Source organism: Sminthopsis crassicaudata, chromosome 2, assembly GCF_048593235.1.
Source record: "Sminthopsis crassicaudata isolate SCR6 chromosome 2, ASM4859323v1, whole genome shotgun sequence".
In the NCBI taxonomy this organism is placed as follows: domain Eukaryota; kingdom Metazoa; phylum Chordata; class Mammalia; order Dasyuromorphia; family Dasyuridae; genus Sminthopsis; species Sminthopsis crassicaudata.
This window is the reverse complement of record NC_133618.1, coordinates 232,087,403-232,102,197: the sequence shown is the minus strand read 5'-3', so window position 1 is coordinate 232,102,197 and position 14,795 is coordinate 232,087,403. Positions and strand designations below refer to the sequence as shown.

Sequence of the window (14,795 nt, the reverse complement as noted above, 5' to 3'; positions counted from 1 at the left end):
TTCCCTTTTCCTGGTCTTAATTATCCTCCTTGGGAAAATGAGATAATTGCATTACATTGCCTCTGTGATTCCTTCTAGCTCTCACATTGTAGGTTCTGAGCCATCTAGATTGCACAGTGATTAGAGTACCCAGGAAAACCTGAATTCAAATTCTACCTCAGAAGATTTTTCTAGCTATATGACCCTGGCAAACAAATTGCTACCTCTCAGTTTCCTCATTTATAAAACGGGCACACAATACTAGTTGTCTCTCATGAGTTTTGAGGACTAAATGAGACAATACTTTTAAAGTACTTTTCAGATTTTAAAGTGCTATGTAAGTACTAGCTGCTATTATTATTATTGTTGTTGTTATCTACTAGATCTGACATTTGAGGTTTTTATGATTCTTTCATATTTATTAACTGCACTTAATTAGGCAGAAGTTCTAACTCTTTTGACAGTTGCTTTTTCACCTTGAGTCCTATAGTTGCCATAGATCACAATTCCAAAGGGAACTAATTGCTGGGGAAAATGCATTCCTGGGTCTTAATTGTGCATTCAGAATGGAATTGGGTATTAATCATTAACAAATATTCACTAACCACCTGCTCCTCAGTGTTAGGAACAGGTGGAAATGCAGAGGAATAAGACTGTTTTTGGAAGTCATTTAAAACTTATTTTCCAGCTAAAATGTCCAAAAGATTGTAGATATAGAGCTGGAAGGCTCCTTATTAGAGGCTGTCTCGTTCAGCCTCCTTGTTTTTACAGATGGGGAAACTGAGGCTAAGAGGTTATAACACTTGTCCAAGGTTACACAGAGTAAGTATCAGAAGACGGATTTTAACCAGATCTAGGGTTCTATTATTACACTGTCTCCCATCGCCCTGCTTTTGTTCGAGCTATCTTTTTTTTCCCTGCAATGCTCTCCCTCTTTAACTCCTGTTTTTGTTTTTGTTAGCAATTAGGATTAAATGATTTGCCCGGCTAGTACAGCTAGTAAATGTCTTGAAAATGTATTTGAATTTATGTCTCCCTTACTCCAGGGCCCATGTTTTATCTATTGCATCTTCTAGCTTTCCCATTTTTTACCTATCCCTTCTTAATATTTCTATTCTTCAAGGCTCAAATAAAGTGCTAATAGCAACAACAAAGCACCACCTGCTAACCCAACTCTGATTCTCCCAGTTGCTAGTGTCTTCCCTTTCAGAAATTACTTTGTATTTATTTTGTTACTTTATTTTGCATTTGCTCATCTGTGAACCTTTTGTTTCCCAAGAGTAGGGTTGTAAGTTATTTGAGGGTAGCAACAATTTTGTCTTTGCATTCTCTAGGGCTTATCAAAGTGCCTAGTACTAGTTGGCTTTTAATAAAGGCTTGTTGAGACTATAGAGTAAATAGCTTTAGAACACAAATGAATTTGCAGTTTTAATATTGACTAATAATCACCCTATTCCAGATGTATGAGGGATTTACATGTCTCACACAATCTTAAATATCCTGGTGTTTTTTTGTTTTTTTTTTTTTGTTTGTTTGTTTTTTTAATAAGTAAGGGATGATTATTATTATTTTTTTAAACAAATCACGCTGTTTGGACCCTTCGCCATAATTGCTGTTTAAATAGTGATAGTCAGTGCATTGCTATAATTTTTTCCCTCCTAGCATCTGGTACAAGCCCTTGCCTGTAGTAGATTGTAGATGTTTAAAACGAATGGAATTAAGTGAATTTCTAAACCAAAGAAGGTCAGTCCATCCAAATTGCTACCTGTAATATATAGTATCTCATGTAGTAATCACAAGAATCCTGTGAGATGATTATTAACCACTTTATAGGTGAGTAATTTGAAGTCCAGAGTTGAAACGACTTGTTTTAACAACTAAGGGGCAAGGGTGACATTTGAACCTTAGGTTTTATGATATCCATCCTTCCTTCTCTGCTATAATTTCTCTCTAAAGGAAATAGAGTTTTCTCGTTGTCATTGTTCATCCTTTGTTCTTGAAGAGGACCAATGACATCATTAGAGTGAAGAGGTTTCATGTAATGATAATAATCACTGCTCTCATTTTAATAGTGATTTATGGCATTACAACAACTTGGGAGATATTGATTATTATTGTAGTCTACATCATCATTATCATTTTAGAGTAGAGGAACTAAGGCCCAGAGAAATTAATTTTACATGTTACATATAACGAACATTAAATTTACATATTGTACAAAAAGCACTTGATCTGGTGTTAGAGAGCCCTGGATTCTTTTTATACATTATCCTGGCTTCCTTGAAGGCCTTACTTATCATCTCACCACCTTCAAGAAGCCTTCTTCGTCCTTAATCTTCTGGCCTGCCCTCTATGATTATCTCTAATTTATCCTATCTTATTCCCCTCCCTCTCCACCGCCCCTCCCCATTAGGCTCTGGGTTCCTTCAGGGCAGGGAATGTCTTTTGCCTCTTTTATCTCCTGGGCCCAGGCCTGTGGCTGGCATGTAGTAGGCATTTAATAAGTGCTTGTTGCCTGGGCACAGCCAGAAAGTTCAGGCTGGTTTAGGGTACACCCTGAGAATGCTCTTTCTCCCCAGGGGCACTGACTGAGGCGATATCAGAGCCAGGACTGGGAAACAGCTCTTTGCACCTTTTAAATTCTTTGGCCAGGGTGGGCTTTGGGGAATGGAAGCCCTGGGCCGAATGTGGCCCCTGATTCGTCTTAACTTAAAGAATCACTGGCTGCTCTTTTCTTACCTCTCCTCTCCTGTTGCTTTTCTCCCTTCTCTGCCTCCCCTCTCTCCAGTTTATTCCTCAAAGAACAGAATCTTTTTTCTTTTTGCAAAGTATTCCTTCTTTGTCCTCCTTGCTGGTCAGATGCTCTCCGTCGCTGCCTGTTGAATGCCGGGAGCAGATGTTTATGTTTTGCAAAATGTGGGGGGCTTCTAGGGAGTTGATAAGTAATTTCTTTCGAGAGGAATTCCACTAGGTAGTTAGACCCGAAAATTAGTGAACTTGGGACTATTTGTAGCCAGGTATTTAAAAGCCAATGGAAACCAGTTGTACTGCATTTTCTTCTCAGTGATTTGGCCTGACTTTAAGTGCTTTTTTTTTTTTTACATGTAAATAAATTGAATTGAGCCAGACCTGCAGGGCACAAGCTGAAATAATAAGGACTGCCTGGATCTGGGATTTGGGGAGGCCCTTTATTTTGCATGTAAAATTCCACATAACCTGGCACTGCCCCAACCAGGAAATTCCTGTAGAGATGTCCCCTAGTTTCCTAAGGCTTCATCCTAAAGGAGATTAGAGACCTGGCCGAAAAATCTCTTTCTTTGTGGTCTAGCAATTGTCCAGCCGCAGCCCTGAATTCATTTGCAAATCAGCCTCATTTCCCCAGACTCTCGGCACTCTCTGTCTTGCAAAGCTGGTTCTGCCGTTTTCACCTTTTGCATGTGAATGTACCCCTTAATGGCTTTCCGACCCCGTTGGTGTGGGCTTGGTGCTTGCAGCTCGTTCCAGTTCCTGTTGGCTGACATTCCAGCGGAAGAAGCTTCTTTGGGCTACATTCTGAGAGCACACAAGATGGTGCCCTTTCCCTAACTAGCATGGCTGAGAGACATGCCATCTTTACAGAACTATTGATCACGCTGCAGCTCTTCCTTGCATTAATGAGCAGGACAGTTTATATTCTGTTGCATGTGTAGCATTTGGTGCAAATAGGCCTGTTGCTGTGAATTGCAACAAAGACTTTAATCTGAGCTGAACTGCTGTCATGTTTGATAGATTGCCACTATAGTAAATATCTATAAACGGCTTTGGTGGGCTAGGCCACTTTGGCTGCACTGTACACAGAAGATTGCAAAGAGGTGGTGGGATTCTAGCACCAGTGGGGAACCTAATAAGAGAAAGCAGTCGCAGCAATAGGAGGAGATAACTCCCAGCCTCTCCTTTCCCTCCTCCTCCCTGGGAGAGGCCTTCTCACTAATAACAAGCCAGCCGGGGAAAAAGCCTGCGAGCAGAAGCCTCTTGAAAACCCTCCTCTGATGTGGCTGTGCCTGCTGACCATCACCCACCTAATTTTTCAATGGCTGGTAAGTGCTTTTTCACTGGGTTTGGGTTTCTGGCCTTGTGTGCTTTGGATTTATATTTTCCTCTGGATCTTGTGCCTGCCGCCATCCCCCTTAGTTACTTATTTCCTAATGTCTGTTTCACATTTGGAGATTGACTGTTTCTCCATACTCCAACCCAGCTAGAATCCTCAGGACCTTTCATTGATCTTGATGAGAATTCACATGGAAAAGGAGGTCCCTGAGATCAAGGCTGAGATGTGTAATATCTGTTCTGGAAGTAGATGTGCCCAGTCTGAGAGGTTGCTTTATTTTTACTTGCTAGCTTGGGGGGTCTTAAATTAAAACCCCATTTCCAGAAACACATGGCTATCTAGTTGCAGAGATTAGCAAGGCTGTGATACAGGGTGGCTCTCCAAAATAGCTCCTGTTTAGTGGGATTTGGCTCCTTTTGAAATATCTAGGATCATAGTGTAGAAAATCAGGGCTTCCTAAAGAACTGTAAGCTTTTTGCACGTGTTTAACTTGGCTGGGGCCTGCTTTCTCTTTGGGGCTTTGTCTCTCCCCATGCTTTCCCCGCCTCCCTTAGCACCCCTCCCCCCTTCTGTGTTTTTTTTTCCCCCAGGCATTTCTGGGGTTTTGGTTCATTATAGTTTAAGTAGTAGCTTGGGAGGATTCTTGTTGCTTCTAAGTAGCATGTCCCGTTTGGGTACCCTGCTCTCTGGATCTTTAAAAAAAAAATGCTTTGAAATTATTAACTGTTTTCTGCTTTGTTGCCCTAGAGAACAGCATGTGGTCATGTTTGAAGTAGGCAATGGAGAGTGTTAGCAATTACCCCAAAGTGCGATCTCTTCATTTATACCTGATGGCCCAATAATTTCTGGGTTCTGTGTTTATGTCCTGCCTTTATCCTGAGGAACGGTGCAATTCTGTAGACGTAGTATGTTTGTACGTTCATTTGGAATAGAGCGAGTAGTCCCAAGGCTTTCTTTCCTGCCTTCATTTTGTTTGTCATATTCATCTCAGCATTGTCCAGTTTCACAAAATGGGCTCCAAGTGTGGAACTGGTACTGCTTGGTGAGAATACTTGGCAGTGATGGGTAGAGGATAAAACTTGGTTGCTTACATCTGGAAAAGTCTGTTTGCCAGGGATGCGATATAGGGAAAGTAGGAAAAAAAAACAAAAACCCAGAATATGAAGAACAGACAGACTCCTAGAGAATCCTTTAAAAAAATTAAATATGTCAATTCAGTGAATTTCATTGGGTGGTATAGTGGAAAACCTATTGGATTTAGACTTGTTTTTTGAATCCCAGTTCTGTCTCTTACCCCTAAGTGTATTCATTTTAGCCCCCCTGGGCCTCTTTTTCCTCATCTGTAAAATGAGGGGGGGGTAGCAGACAAGATCACCTCTAAATTCCTTTCCCGAGTTAAATCTGAATTTTGTTCAGAGAATTGGCTGTGATCAGTAAACAGTTAAAGCTCACCAGTTGTGGATTAGAGCCTGGTCTGTTCAGCTATATTAGCAACTGTCTTTGACACTTTCCTCACCTTTGTCCACCAGTCCCTCCCCCAAACCCTCTAAATGATTTTTCAATAGCTGCTTATTATCCTTCTTATATCCAGCTTTATTACTGACTACCACAGAGGAGATGGTTCAGACAATTGCTTTGTTGACAGCATTAAGAAATTTTAAGACACCCCAAAATCTACTACAGGCCCAGGGCTGTGAGTAGTAATCACCAGGCCTGTCTTTTCCAGCTTGAGAGACTAAATTCCCAGTAATGATGCGTCATTTCCTGGGCTGGAGAGCTAAGAGCTCTGAAGAGTCTGTGTGTGATCCCAGAGGCGGATGTGGGGGAAGGAATGCCCGATGGTCAATGAAATGGAGGTGTCTGCTATAGATCTGAAGGGAGCTGTGTGTACTAACTAGGAGCCTGATATATGAGCTGCACAGGGCCTGTTCGTAGTGGAAGGAGAGCGAATGCGGCTTTGGTATAGAAGCCAGGAAACAAATGTATGTTTTGGAACATACATTGGTGTTCTGTCCTAGTTCAGACTTGAACAGGCTCATGTGAACAGCATTTAAATGCGACAAGAACAAAACAAAAACAACCCAGCTCCATTAATCAAAAGCCCAGCAGCATCCACGTTTCTCAACCACATACGACAGAGAGAGGAGTAAAGAACAAAGGAGCCAAGATGCCGATGGAGCGAGATGGTGAATGTTTTTTTTTAGCACTGATTCCCTTGCCCTCTTTAGCTGAGGGGGAGGGAGAAGAAATCTGCTTTGGGACAGAAGTGGAAGGTTTGCAGAATTGCACTGTTAATGAGTGGGGTTGGTGTAGGCCACTTGGAAAGTCAAGGCTTTACTTAAGTTTTAAAAGAGCATTTGAAATGGAATTGTGCTTTTTAATGAAATCTGTTTCTGGTCTCAGTGCTGGAGCTAATCTCACATGACTGTTTCTTCTTCCAGTTAGTATTCCATACCAACAGGCTTTCCAGATTCATGAGATAGTGTTTGAATGTTGTCAAGGGAAAATATTCTGTCTCATCCTGCTTTTTCCCCATGCTATGTCCCTGAGTCATTCTTTTTAGAAGCAGCACCTCCTACACATTAACGCTTTTCTGTGCCTCTGATTTTTTATACATATATATAAAAATATATATATGTGTGTGTATGTGTGTGTGTGTATTATCTATGTTCCATGTATCATATGCAATGTAATATATATAATACATACAACATACTATATATAATATACATTTATATATGTAATATATACAGTAATTTAATCAGTTTAGGGGAAATTTCCCCAGGAGAAAAACATTGCAAATCCATACCTTTTTTGTTTCTTCCACTGCAAAATGGGGATCATAATAGCATCTATCTTTCTGGCTTGTTGTGAGGATCAAATGAGATAATATTTGAACGTGCTTAGCATAGTGACTGACACATAGTAGGTGATTTATAAATTCTAGCTATTATTATTAAATATAATAATTGCCTTTAGGCAGGCCCAGGGTCCCACAGACTGTGTATCTGTCAGAAGCTGTATTTGAATTAAAATCATCTTGGCCCTGAGATCTGCCCTAGTCTATCAAATATATTTAAAAAAAAATCTTTTTTGGGATGAGGAGGAAAGAAGGTGGTAAGGAACAGTGAGTACGAAGCAGAACCCTGTCATTCATGTTGGAATCCAAGCTTCTTTTGATTAGAAATGGTTTTATTCTTTGTATTTGTATCTCTAGGGCCTAGTATTAGGCTTGGCCTGTAGCAAGAACTTAAAACTATTTGTTGAGAAAGTCACTTAGTGCCTACTATGTGCTAAGCACTGGAGACTTAAAGAAAGGCCACTCTCCCACCCTCTTCTACCCCCAACCAGCTCCTATCTCAGGGATAGGTAATGGGTGGAGATGGGGACAAAATGCAAACAATTGGAGATAATCATCTGAGGGAAGGCTTGGAGGTATTTAACTTGTTGATTAGTTATTGATTGACCTCTTTGTTGGGAGATTTCTAGACCTATTTGTGAAGAATTCTAATTTGCTCTCTTTTAGGCTTGTAGTAAGGGACTGACTGCTGTGTACTTCTCATGCAATTATCTCATTTGATTCTTTTGACATCCCCATGAAGTAGGAGCTACATGTATCATTATCCCCATTTTATAGACCAAAAACTGGAGTCTGAAAGAGATGAATTAGCTTGTTCATGATTGCATGAGCTTGTAAGTATCTAAGATGGAATTTGGACCCAGGTCTTCCTGATTTGATGCCAAGTCCAACTCTTGCTCCACTGACAGGGAGGCAGCCTCATAAATAGTGAAAATGATTTTGTTATTGGAGTCAGGAGACATGGGTTTTACATGAGAGAAAATCAAGGTACAGAAAAAGGAACTACCCTTCCATTGTTGTCCAAAATTATGGGTAGAATGCTGTCTCTGTTGTCATACACTCTCTCTGTGTCTCTGCCTCTCTGCCTCTCTTTTTCTCTCTGTCTCTCTCTCTCTCTTTCTCTCTCTCTCTATCTGTTTCTCTGTCACTCTGTCTCTCTCTCTCTCTGTCTCTCTGTCTGTCTGTCTCTCTCTCTCTGTTATTTGTTTGTTTGTCTGTTTGTTTTGGAAGGGAGTCTTTGTACCTCACAGAATAGTTGGGAGGTTTTATTTCATAAATTTCAAAACAGTAGTAGGGATCGGAATTGTGATTTCATTGATATAAGGGAACTATTGGGAGAGGAAGCTCGTTTTAAACCCTTTACAAATAAGCATGATCTCATCCCTCTATGTATGGCAGCCATGTGCCCTGGATTTTTCCAGTGTAGTACTGATTTCAAGAAGAACAAGTGTGTTTTTAATGAAATTTTGCAAAAATAACATTCTTCATCAAACTGTATGTCCTGATTTTTGGTCAGAATGAAAAAAGATTTTTGTATCTTTCAGACATCTAATTCAGCAGAGAAAATCGTTTTAAAAAGCTCCTTAATTTTTCTCCCAAGATGCTTTTGTTTTTGGCTCTTTGGTATTGACAGATGCGTGACCTAGTAAATTTCTACCCTTCTGATAACAGGTGCCCAACCACCCCCAGTGGGAATTGCTTGTGAAGTAGAATTGGGCCTAAAGCTTTGTGTTGAGATAAGAACAAAAGTCTTAGGACATGGGTATGTGTCGGGTGAACAAGATCCTTCTTTGTTATGCCCCTTGCTTTCTTCTTTGTAAAATGAAGGACTTGAATTAGATATCTCTTAGACCCTTTCCACAGGCCTCAAATTATTTGATTTTATGATCTTTCTGGTTTCTTTTTTTTTTTTTTTTTGGTGGCTTTTTTTCCCCTTCTAAATTGAATCATATGTTCACATGGAACTTGCAGGCAAGTGGGAGAGAGAGAAAGAGACACAGAGAGGGAGGGAGAGGGGGAAGGGAGAAGGAAGAAGGAAGACAGAGAGACAAAAAAGGGAGAAAGAGGGAGAGAGAAGGATAAGGAAGATGGGAAAGAGAGAGGGAGAGGAAAAACCGGATGGGGAAGAGACAGAAAGAGGGAGAGAGAGGGAAGGAGAGGAAAAGAGAAAAGTAGGGAAGTAAAGAGGAGGGGAAAAGAAGCTGAAGGAGGAAAAGAAAGGGGGAAGGAGAGAAGGAATGAAGAGTTAGAGAAAGAAGGGATGGAAGAGGGGAAAAGGAGGAAGGGAAGAAAAAGATCACGTGGAAGGGTATTGAGCAGCAAAATCTGTCTAATCTTATTTTTTCTTCCTTTTGCTATCTCAGGTTGCCCAGTTTTCAGCCATAGGTAATATAAATTAATTAGTTGCTAAAGGAGACACTAAGTTGTGATTACTAAATGGGAAGAACAAATCTGTCTGAAATTGATTTTTAGGTTCAAAGTATTAGAAAGGGACATTAGAGATAATTTAATCCAATTCCCTTCACCCTATTTTAAAGATGAGGAAACAGACAACTTGAAGATAGTCTTATCCAACATCCCATAGACACTAAAGGAAGAGAGCTGGAATTTGAACCTAGATCCTTTAACTCCAGATGTAGTTAGTTCCTTTTTTACTGTTATCATGTTATAGTCACAACCCCTTGTTGAATCCTACTTTCTTCAGTCCTGAAATGAGGAAGTTGAACTGAATTTGAATTTTCTTTTTTAAGATGTCATCCAACTATATGGCAACTGGGTATTGAAATGGATAAAGCGTGCCTCTGGAGTCAGGGGGATATAAGTTCAAATGTGGCCTCAGACACCAGCTTTGTTTTTCTGGACAAATCACACTTCATATCCTCATCCACCCTCCGGAAAAAAAAGAAAAAGAAAAAGAAAAAAAATTTCTTTGACCTGGCTTTGGAGAGCACTTCCTTAAAATAGCCTGCCTTCTAGAGAGTACAGTGAATTGAGTACTGGATTTAGGAAGATCTGACTTCCTCTCCAGGCTCACTTACAGAGTAGCTGTGTAACTCTGAGCAGGTCATTTAACCTCAGTTTCTTTATCTATAAAATGGGAGTTATAATGACACCTGCCTTTCAGGTTATTGCAGGGAGCAAATGATAGAACATTAGAGGTTTTGCAAACCTTAAATGCTATATAAATGCTAGCTTTTTTTGCCTTTTAGATTGTGAGCTCTTTGAAAGCAGGCCCTTTTTTTTTTTTTTTTTTTTTTTTTTCTTTTTTCTTTTTTCTTTGGACCTTTCTTCAAACCCCAGCAATTAGAGACTGGCACCTAGTAGGTGCTTAATAAAATTGTTGATTTGACTTGACTCTTGGAGTTAATCAAAATGACTCTCAGCTCAGAGGCAAGTTGCCTCCAGTGAGTCACAGAGAAGGCTTTTTCATTATTCATCTGCCCAAATCATTTGCTTTCTTTGGCAAGATGCTATTAGAAATTTTACTTTGGGGGCAGCCAGGTGGCGAAGTGGATAGAACACCAGCCCTGAAGTCAGGAGGACCTCAGTTCAAGTCTGGCCTCAGATACTTAACACTTCCTAGCTATGTGACTTAGCAAAAAAAAAAAAAAAAGAAAGAAAGAAAAAAAGAAAGAAAGAAATTTTACTTTGGAACTACATTTTGTTGAATTGTTCAAAACTGAGATTTTCAGAGTGATGTATGTAATGCACTATTTTCATTTAGAAAATAATAAAATTTGCCTTGCATAGACTGAAAGACAGTTCCTGAGTTGCTGTTTTGTGATTTTGTTGTTGTTTTTATTTTGAACTTTGCAGATACCACCAAAGTGAGCATTTCAATATACAAAGAACAGAGAGGATTACTCTTGGAACCATAAATTGAATTCTATTACATAATACTTTGCTTTAAAAAAAAAAAAAAAAAAAGAACATATACTAAATTCAACCTTTTAGTTTCTAAGTTGTTGTGCTTGTCTGTTTTCTTCTGAATTGTGATTATTTTTTCTAGAAGATCTTGATAGAAACACTTAAGGCTAAAAGCTGTCTCTGGCTAGTGCCTAATCTGCTTTGAGGATTGTTTTTGAGCTTATAGAATTACAGTCATATGTACAACCTTAAAACTTCATTGAATTTGGTATTTGAGACATTTCTGTAGGAAAAAAAAATGCTTCAGCACTCAATTCTTGCTTAGCACTCATTGTCGTCCTTGTCATGTATAAACTTTGTATAAGTCAAGATGCCCCTCTGCATCTCATCTAACCTACACTGAGCTTGTGCTCAGTATAGAACCCCACGTATTTGGCCATGTATTTTTTTGTGCCTTTTTTTTTTTTTTTTTTTCCATTTCAAGCTTTTTGTTCTTAAAAGTCATCATGAGTTTGAAGGTTAGTGATACCACAGCAGAAAAGAAAATTAAAGAGAATCACAGTAAAATAGAAAAAAAAGATAATAGCTAAGTACGAGTGTGGTAGCTGAGTATCTAATCTTGATACTGGGTACAAAATATCTAGAACAATGATCTTTATGATAGTGAAAAATAAGGAAGCTATTAAAGGAGCTAGAGTGGCTAAAGGTGTGAAGACTGTGACTAAAAAAAAGTCATATACATTGGAAGAAATGGAGAAATTGTATATTTAGATTAATGTAAAACAGTTAGTGGGTGATAGTATTTCTGAGGCAATTATTTGCAAGAAAGCAAAACAATTGCATGCAGATCTGTTAAAAGACAAGGCTGAAACAAGTGATGAGAGCAGTGAAGTGTTTAAAGCCAGTCATGGATGATTTGATAAATTTAAAAAGCGAACGGGCATTCATAGTGTGGTGAGGCCTGGAAAGGCAGACAGTGCCAACAAAGAAGCTGCTGAAACCTTTGTTAGTAAGTTTAGAGACTATGTAGAAGCTGAGGGTTTTATTTCCCAACAGGTCTTCAGCTGTGATGAAACTGGTTTATTTTGGAAGAGAATGCTGAACAGAATCCATATCACTCAGGAAGACAAGGCATTGCCAGGGTACAAACTGATTAAGGACAGGCTAACACTGTTGTTATGTGAGAATGCTAGTGGGGATTTAAAACCTAAGCCCCTACTAGTCTATCACCCCTGAGTTTTCAAAAGAGAAAAATTCAATACAAAGGCAGTTAAGTGGAATATGGAGGGCCAACAGCAAAGTTTGGGCAACTAAATAGTTCTTCATCAAATGGATGAGAGAAGTATTTGGCCCCAGTGTAAAAAAAATTTTTAAAGGAAAAAGAACTGCCTCTGGGGGAATCTGTTAATGATGGACAGTGCTGCCGTTCACACTTCAGGGTTGGAGGATGTCTTACTGGACTAAGCTAATTTTTCAGCTGTGACGTTCTTGTCCCCTAACACAAGTCTTCTCCAGCCCATGGACCAGCAGGTCATCTCAAACTTTAAAAAACTGTAAGCCCTTCCTTCCCCAGGGATGCTTTGAGGTGACCTTGGATATTGAGCAGACCCAGATTCTGGAAAGACCAGTTCAGTATACTCCATTGTGTCACTCTGATAGGTAAGGCCTGGCATGAAGTCTCTTACAAGGCCATGAACACTGCCTGGAGGCGATTGTGGCCAGAAGGTGTTGGGACTTTTAGTCAATTGTGGAGGTTATCCGGTCTCTGGGCAAGTCCATAGATAGGCCTGGAGGTCATTGAGGGAAACATTGAAGAGTTAGTGGAGGAGCACAGGGAAGAATTCAGCACTGAGAAGCTGTAGGAACTTCAAAGGGATTAACTAGCAATAGGTAGTGACTGAGAAATTTTTTTCCACCCCTATTGCACTGCTAAAAGAAATATGTTCTAAATGGGTCAGATTACAAAATTTTGTTGAAATGTATCACCTTGACAAAGCTTTTAGCAAGCTGAAGTGTAGACTTGTTTAATGATCAATGTCTCGCTTCAGAAACATCTTGAAACATAGGCAGAATCAAGTTTTCTTGAAAACTCCCTAAATGTGAGTCTCCTGAATCTCCAGCAGCATTTAGTAGTGTTAAGAGAAAAGAGAAAGAACCCTTGAACTAGTGCCTGATGGGGATTTCCCTTCCAAGCAATAACTTCTCTCCTCCTCTTACCTCTCCATCTTCCTATTAGGAAAAGTAAAGTTAAATTTCATTTATAAGTCTGTCTGATTTTAAGGTTTTGCACTAAAAAACAACCCTATCAATTTATAAATTGCCACTGAAAATGTGAAATTTCTAGGTTTCAGAAATGGATTATTTTAATTTTTTTTTTAATTAAAAATTTTTTGGGATTATTTTAATTTACATGACTCATGGGAAAAATCCATTCAATACATAATGTTTTTGCCACTTGTCCTTTTGGATTCAATTAACAGGGAGTACCAAGGTACCACTGTATTGAGATCTGAACTTCAGACAGGTTTCTTGTTTGTTACCTTTTGGAGGAAGTAGTGATGAGAAAAGAGATCTTTCCTGCTCCAAAGAGGAAGGGGAAAGATCCCTTTCTGTGGAGTCAGATGGAAGTGGTTGTGACTCCATGGGGAGAGCGCTCCTGGTGGTCTTTGTAGCCAATCCTTTTGGGAAGCTGTACACCACCCAGTTTTAGCTTGCCTAGATTGAAGGGACACTGATAACTATCTCTGCTTGTGGCAACTTGCCTCGACTGCTAAAATTTGGGAGAAGAAATCCAAGGCCACTCATTCAGAATAATCGACATGGGAAGTTCACATACCTGCCTTTGATGCTGTCATTACTCTAAACCTTTAGTAATTCTTGGCTCTTAGACTTTCCTCTCCTAAATCCTATAAGCTTGAGTTTCCCAGGATAGGAGCCTGCAATACAGTGCCTAGTCATTACAGGCTGGTGGCATTAAATGTTTCTTTCAGTGAAGGAGGTCGATTTCTGCTATGGAGTGGATTCAAGTCTTTGCAGGTGAAAGTTATTGTATGTGCTGTTTATAGGTTAGACCAGCTGCTGGAGACAATAAAGGGGATGAGGGCTTGGGCGTGTGTAAGCATTTCAGATGGAAATCAAGAGGTCTTTTGCCTTTTTTCCCCCCCTTTTCCCATTTAGCTTTGATGGAAAGGTTTGAGAGCTGTTCTGCCTGGGAAGAACTGCTTATTTACAACTTGATTAGGGGTGATTAGGTGTAGAGAGTAGAGGAATGATGGAGAAATTGTACTTTTGATGGAAACACTGGGGAAAACTACTGTGCCTTACAAAACAGAAGACTAAGAAAATCCTTGGGAGTGGCCCCATGCTTGAAAATAACCAGTAGGATATTTCTAGACACAAGTTATTCACATATTCTTGGAATTTCTTATGGGTTGGGTAGGGGTTAACTGGGATTGGGCAGTAGGATCCTCTAGGCTAAAGGAAAAGGGGAGGAGAGAATTTATTAGTATTTATACTGTAATGTTAACAAAGGATATAGTAACTTATTCCAAGCTGGGGAGCTTTTTTATTTATCTGAGACTGTATATTACACAGTTTGTCTTTGCCTCAAGTTTCAGACCACCTTTTGGGAGTCGGTTAAATAAACCCTTTTAATTAATCCTCTGTGTATGTATGTGTATGTGTGTTACAGATCCTGGCTCTGCCGAGCGGACGGCACAAAAAAGGAAGTTTCCCAGCCCTCCCCATTCTTCAAACGGTCATTCTCCTCAAGATACATCTACCAGTCCTATCAAAAAGAAAAAAAAACCTGGCTTACTGAACAATAACAATAAAGAGCAGGTAAAAGAAGCCTCCAGGACTGCTTTGGTACTGGGAGCTATGTCACTTGTCTGTTTTTTAAGTGTTTCTGAAACTGCAGCCTAAGCTTGCCTTGTGCTGTTTTGACTAAATTGCATTAGGAAAAAAGGGGATTGTCATATTCAGCAGATTTCTGTTTAGTGG

General features: G+C 39.6%; 1 protein-coding gene across 1 annotated transcript in view; it reads left to right on the top strand.

Moving 5' to 3' along the window:
• Nucleotides 1-14,795, top strand: part of ZMYND8 (zinc finger MYND-type containing 8) — a 115,079-nt gene that overhangs the window by 30,062 nt on the left and 70,222 nt on the right. Inside the window, 1 exon segment of the mRNA XM_074288547.1 lies at nt 14,485-14,633. Within this exon segment, the coding sequence (XP_074144648.1) occupies nt 14,485-14,633 (149 nt within the window).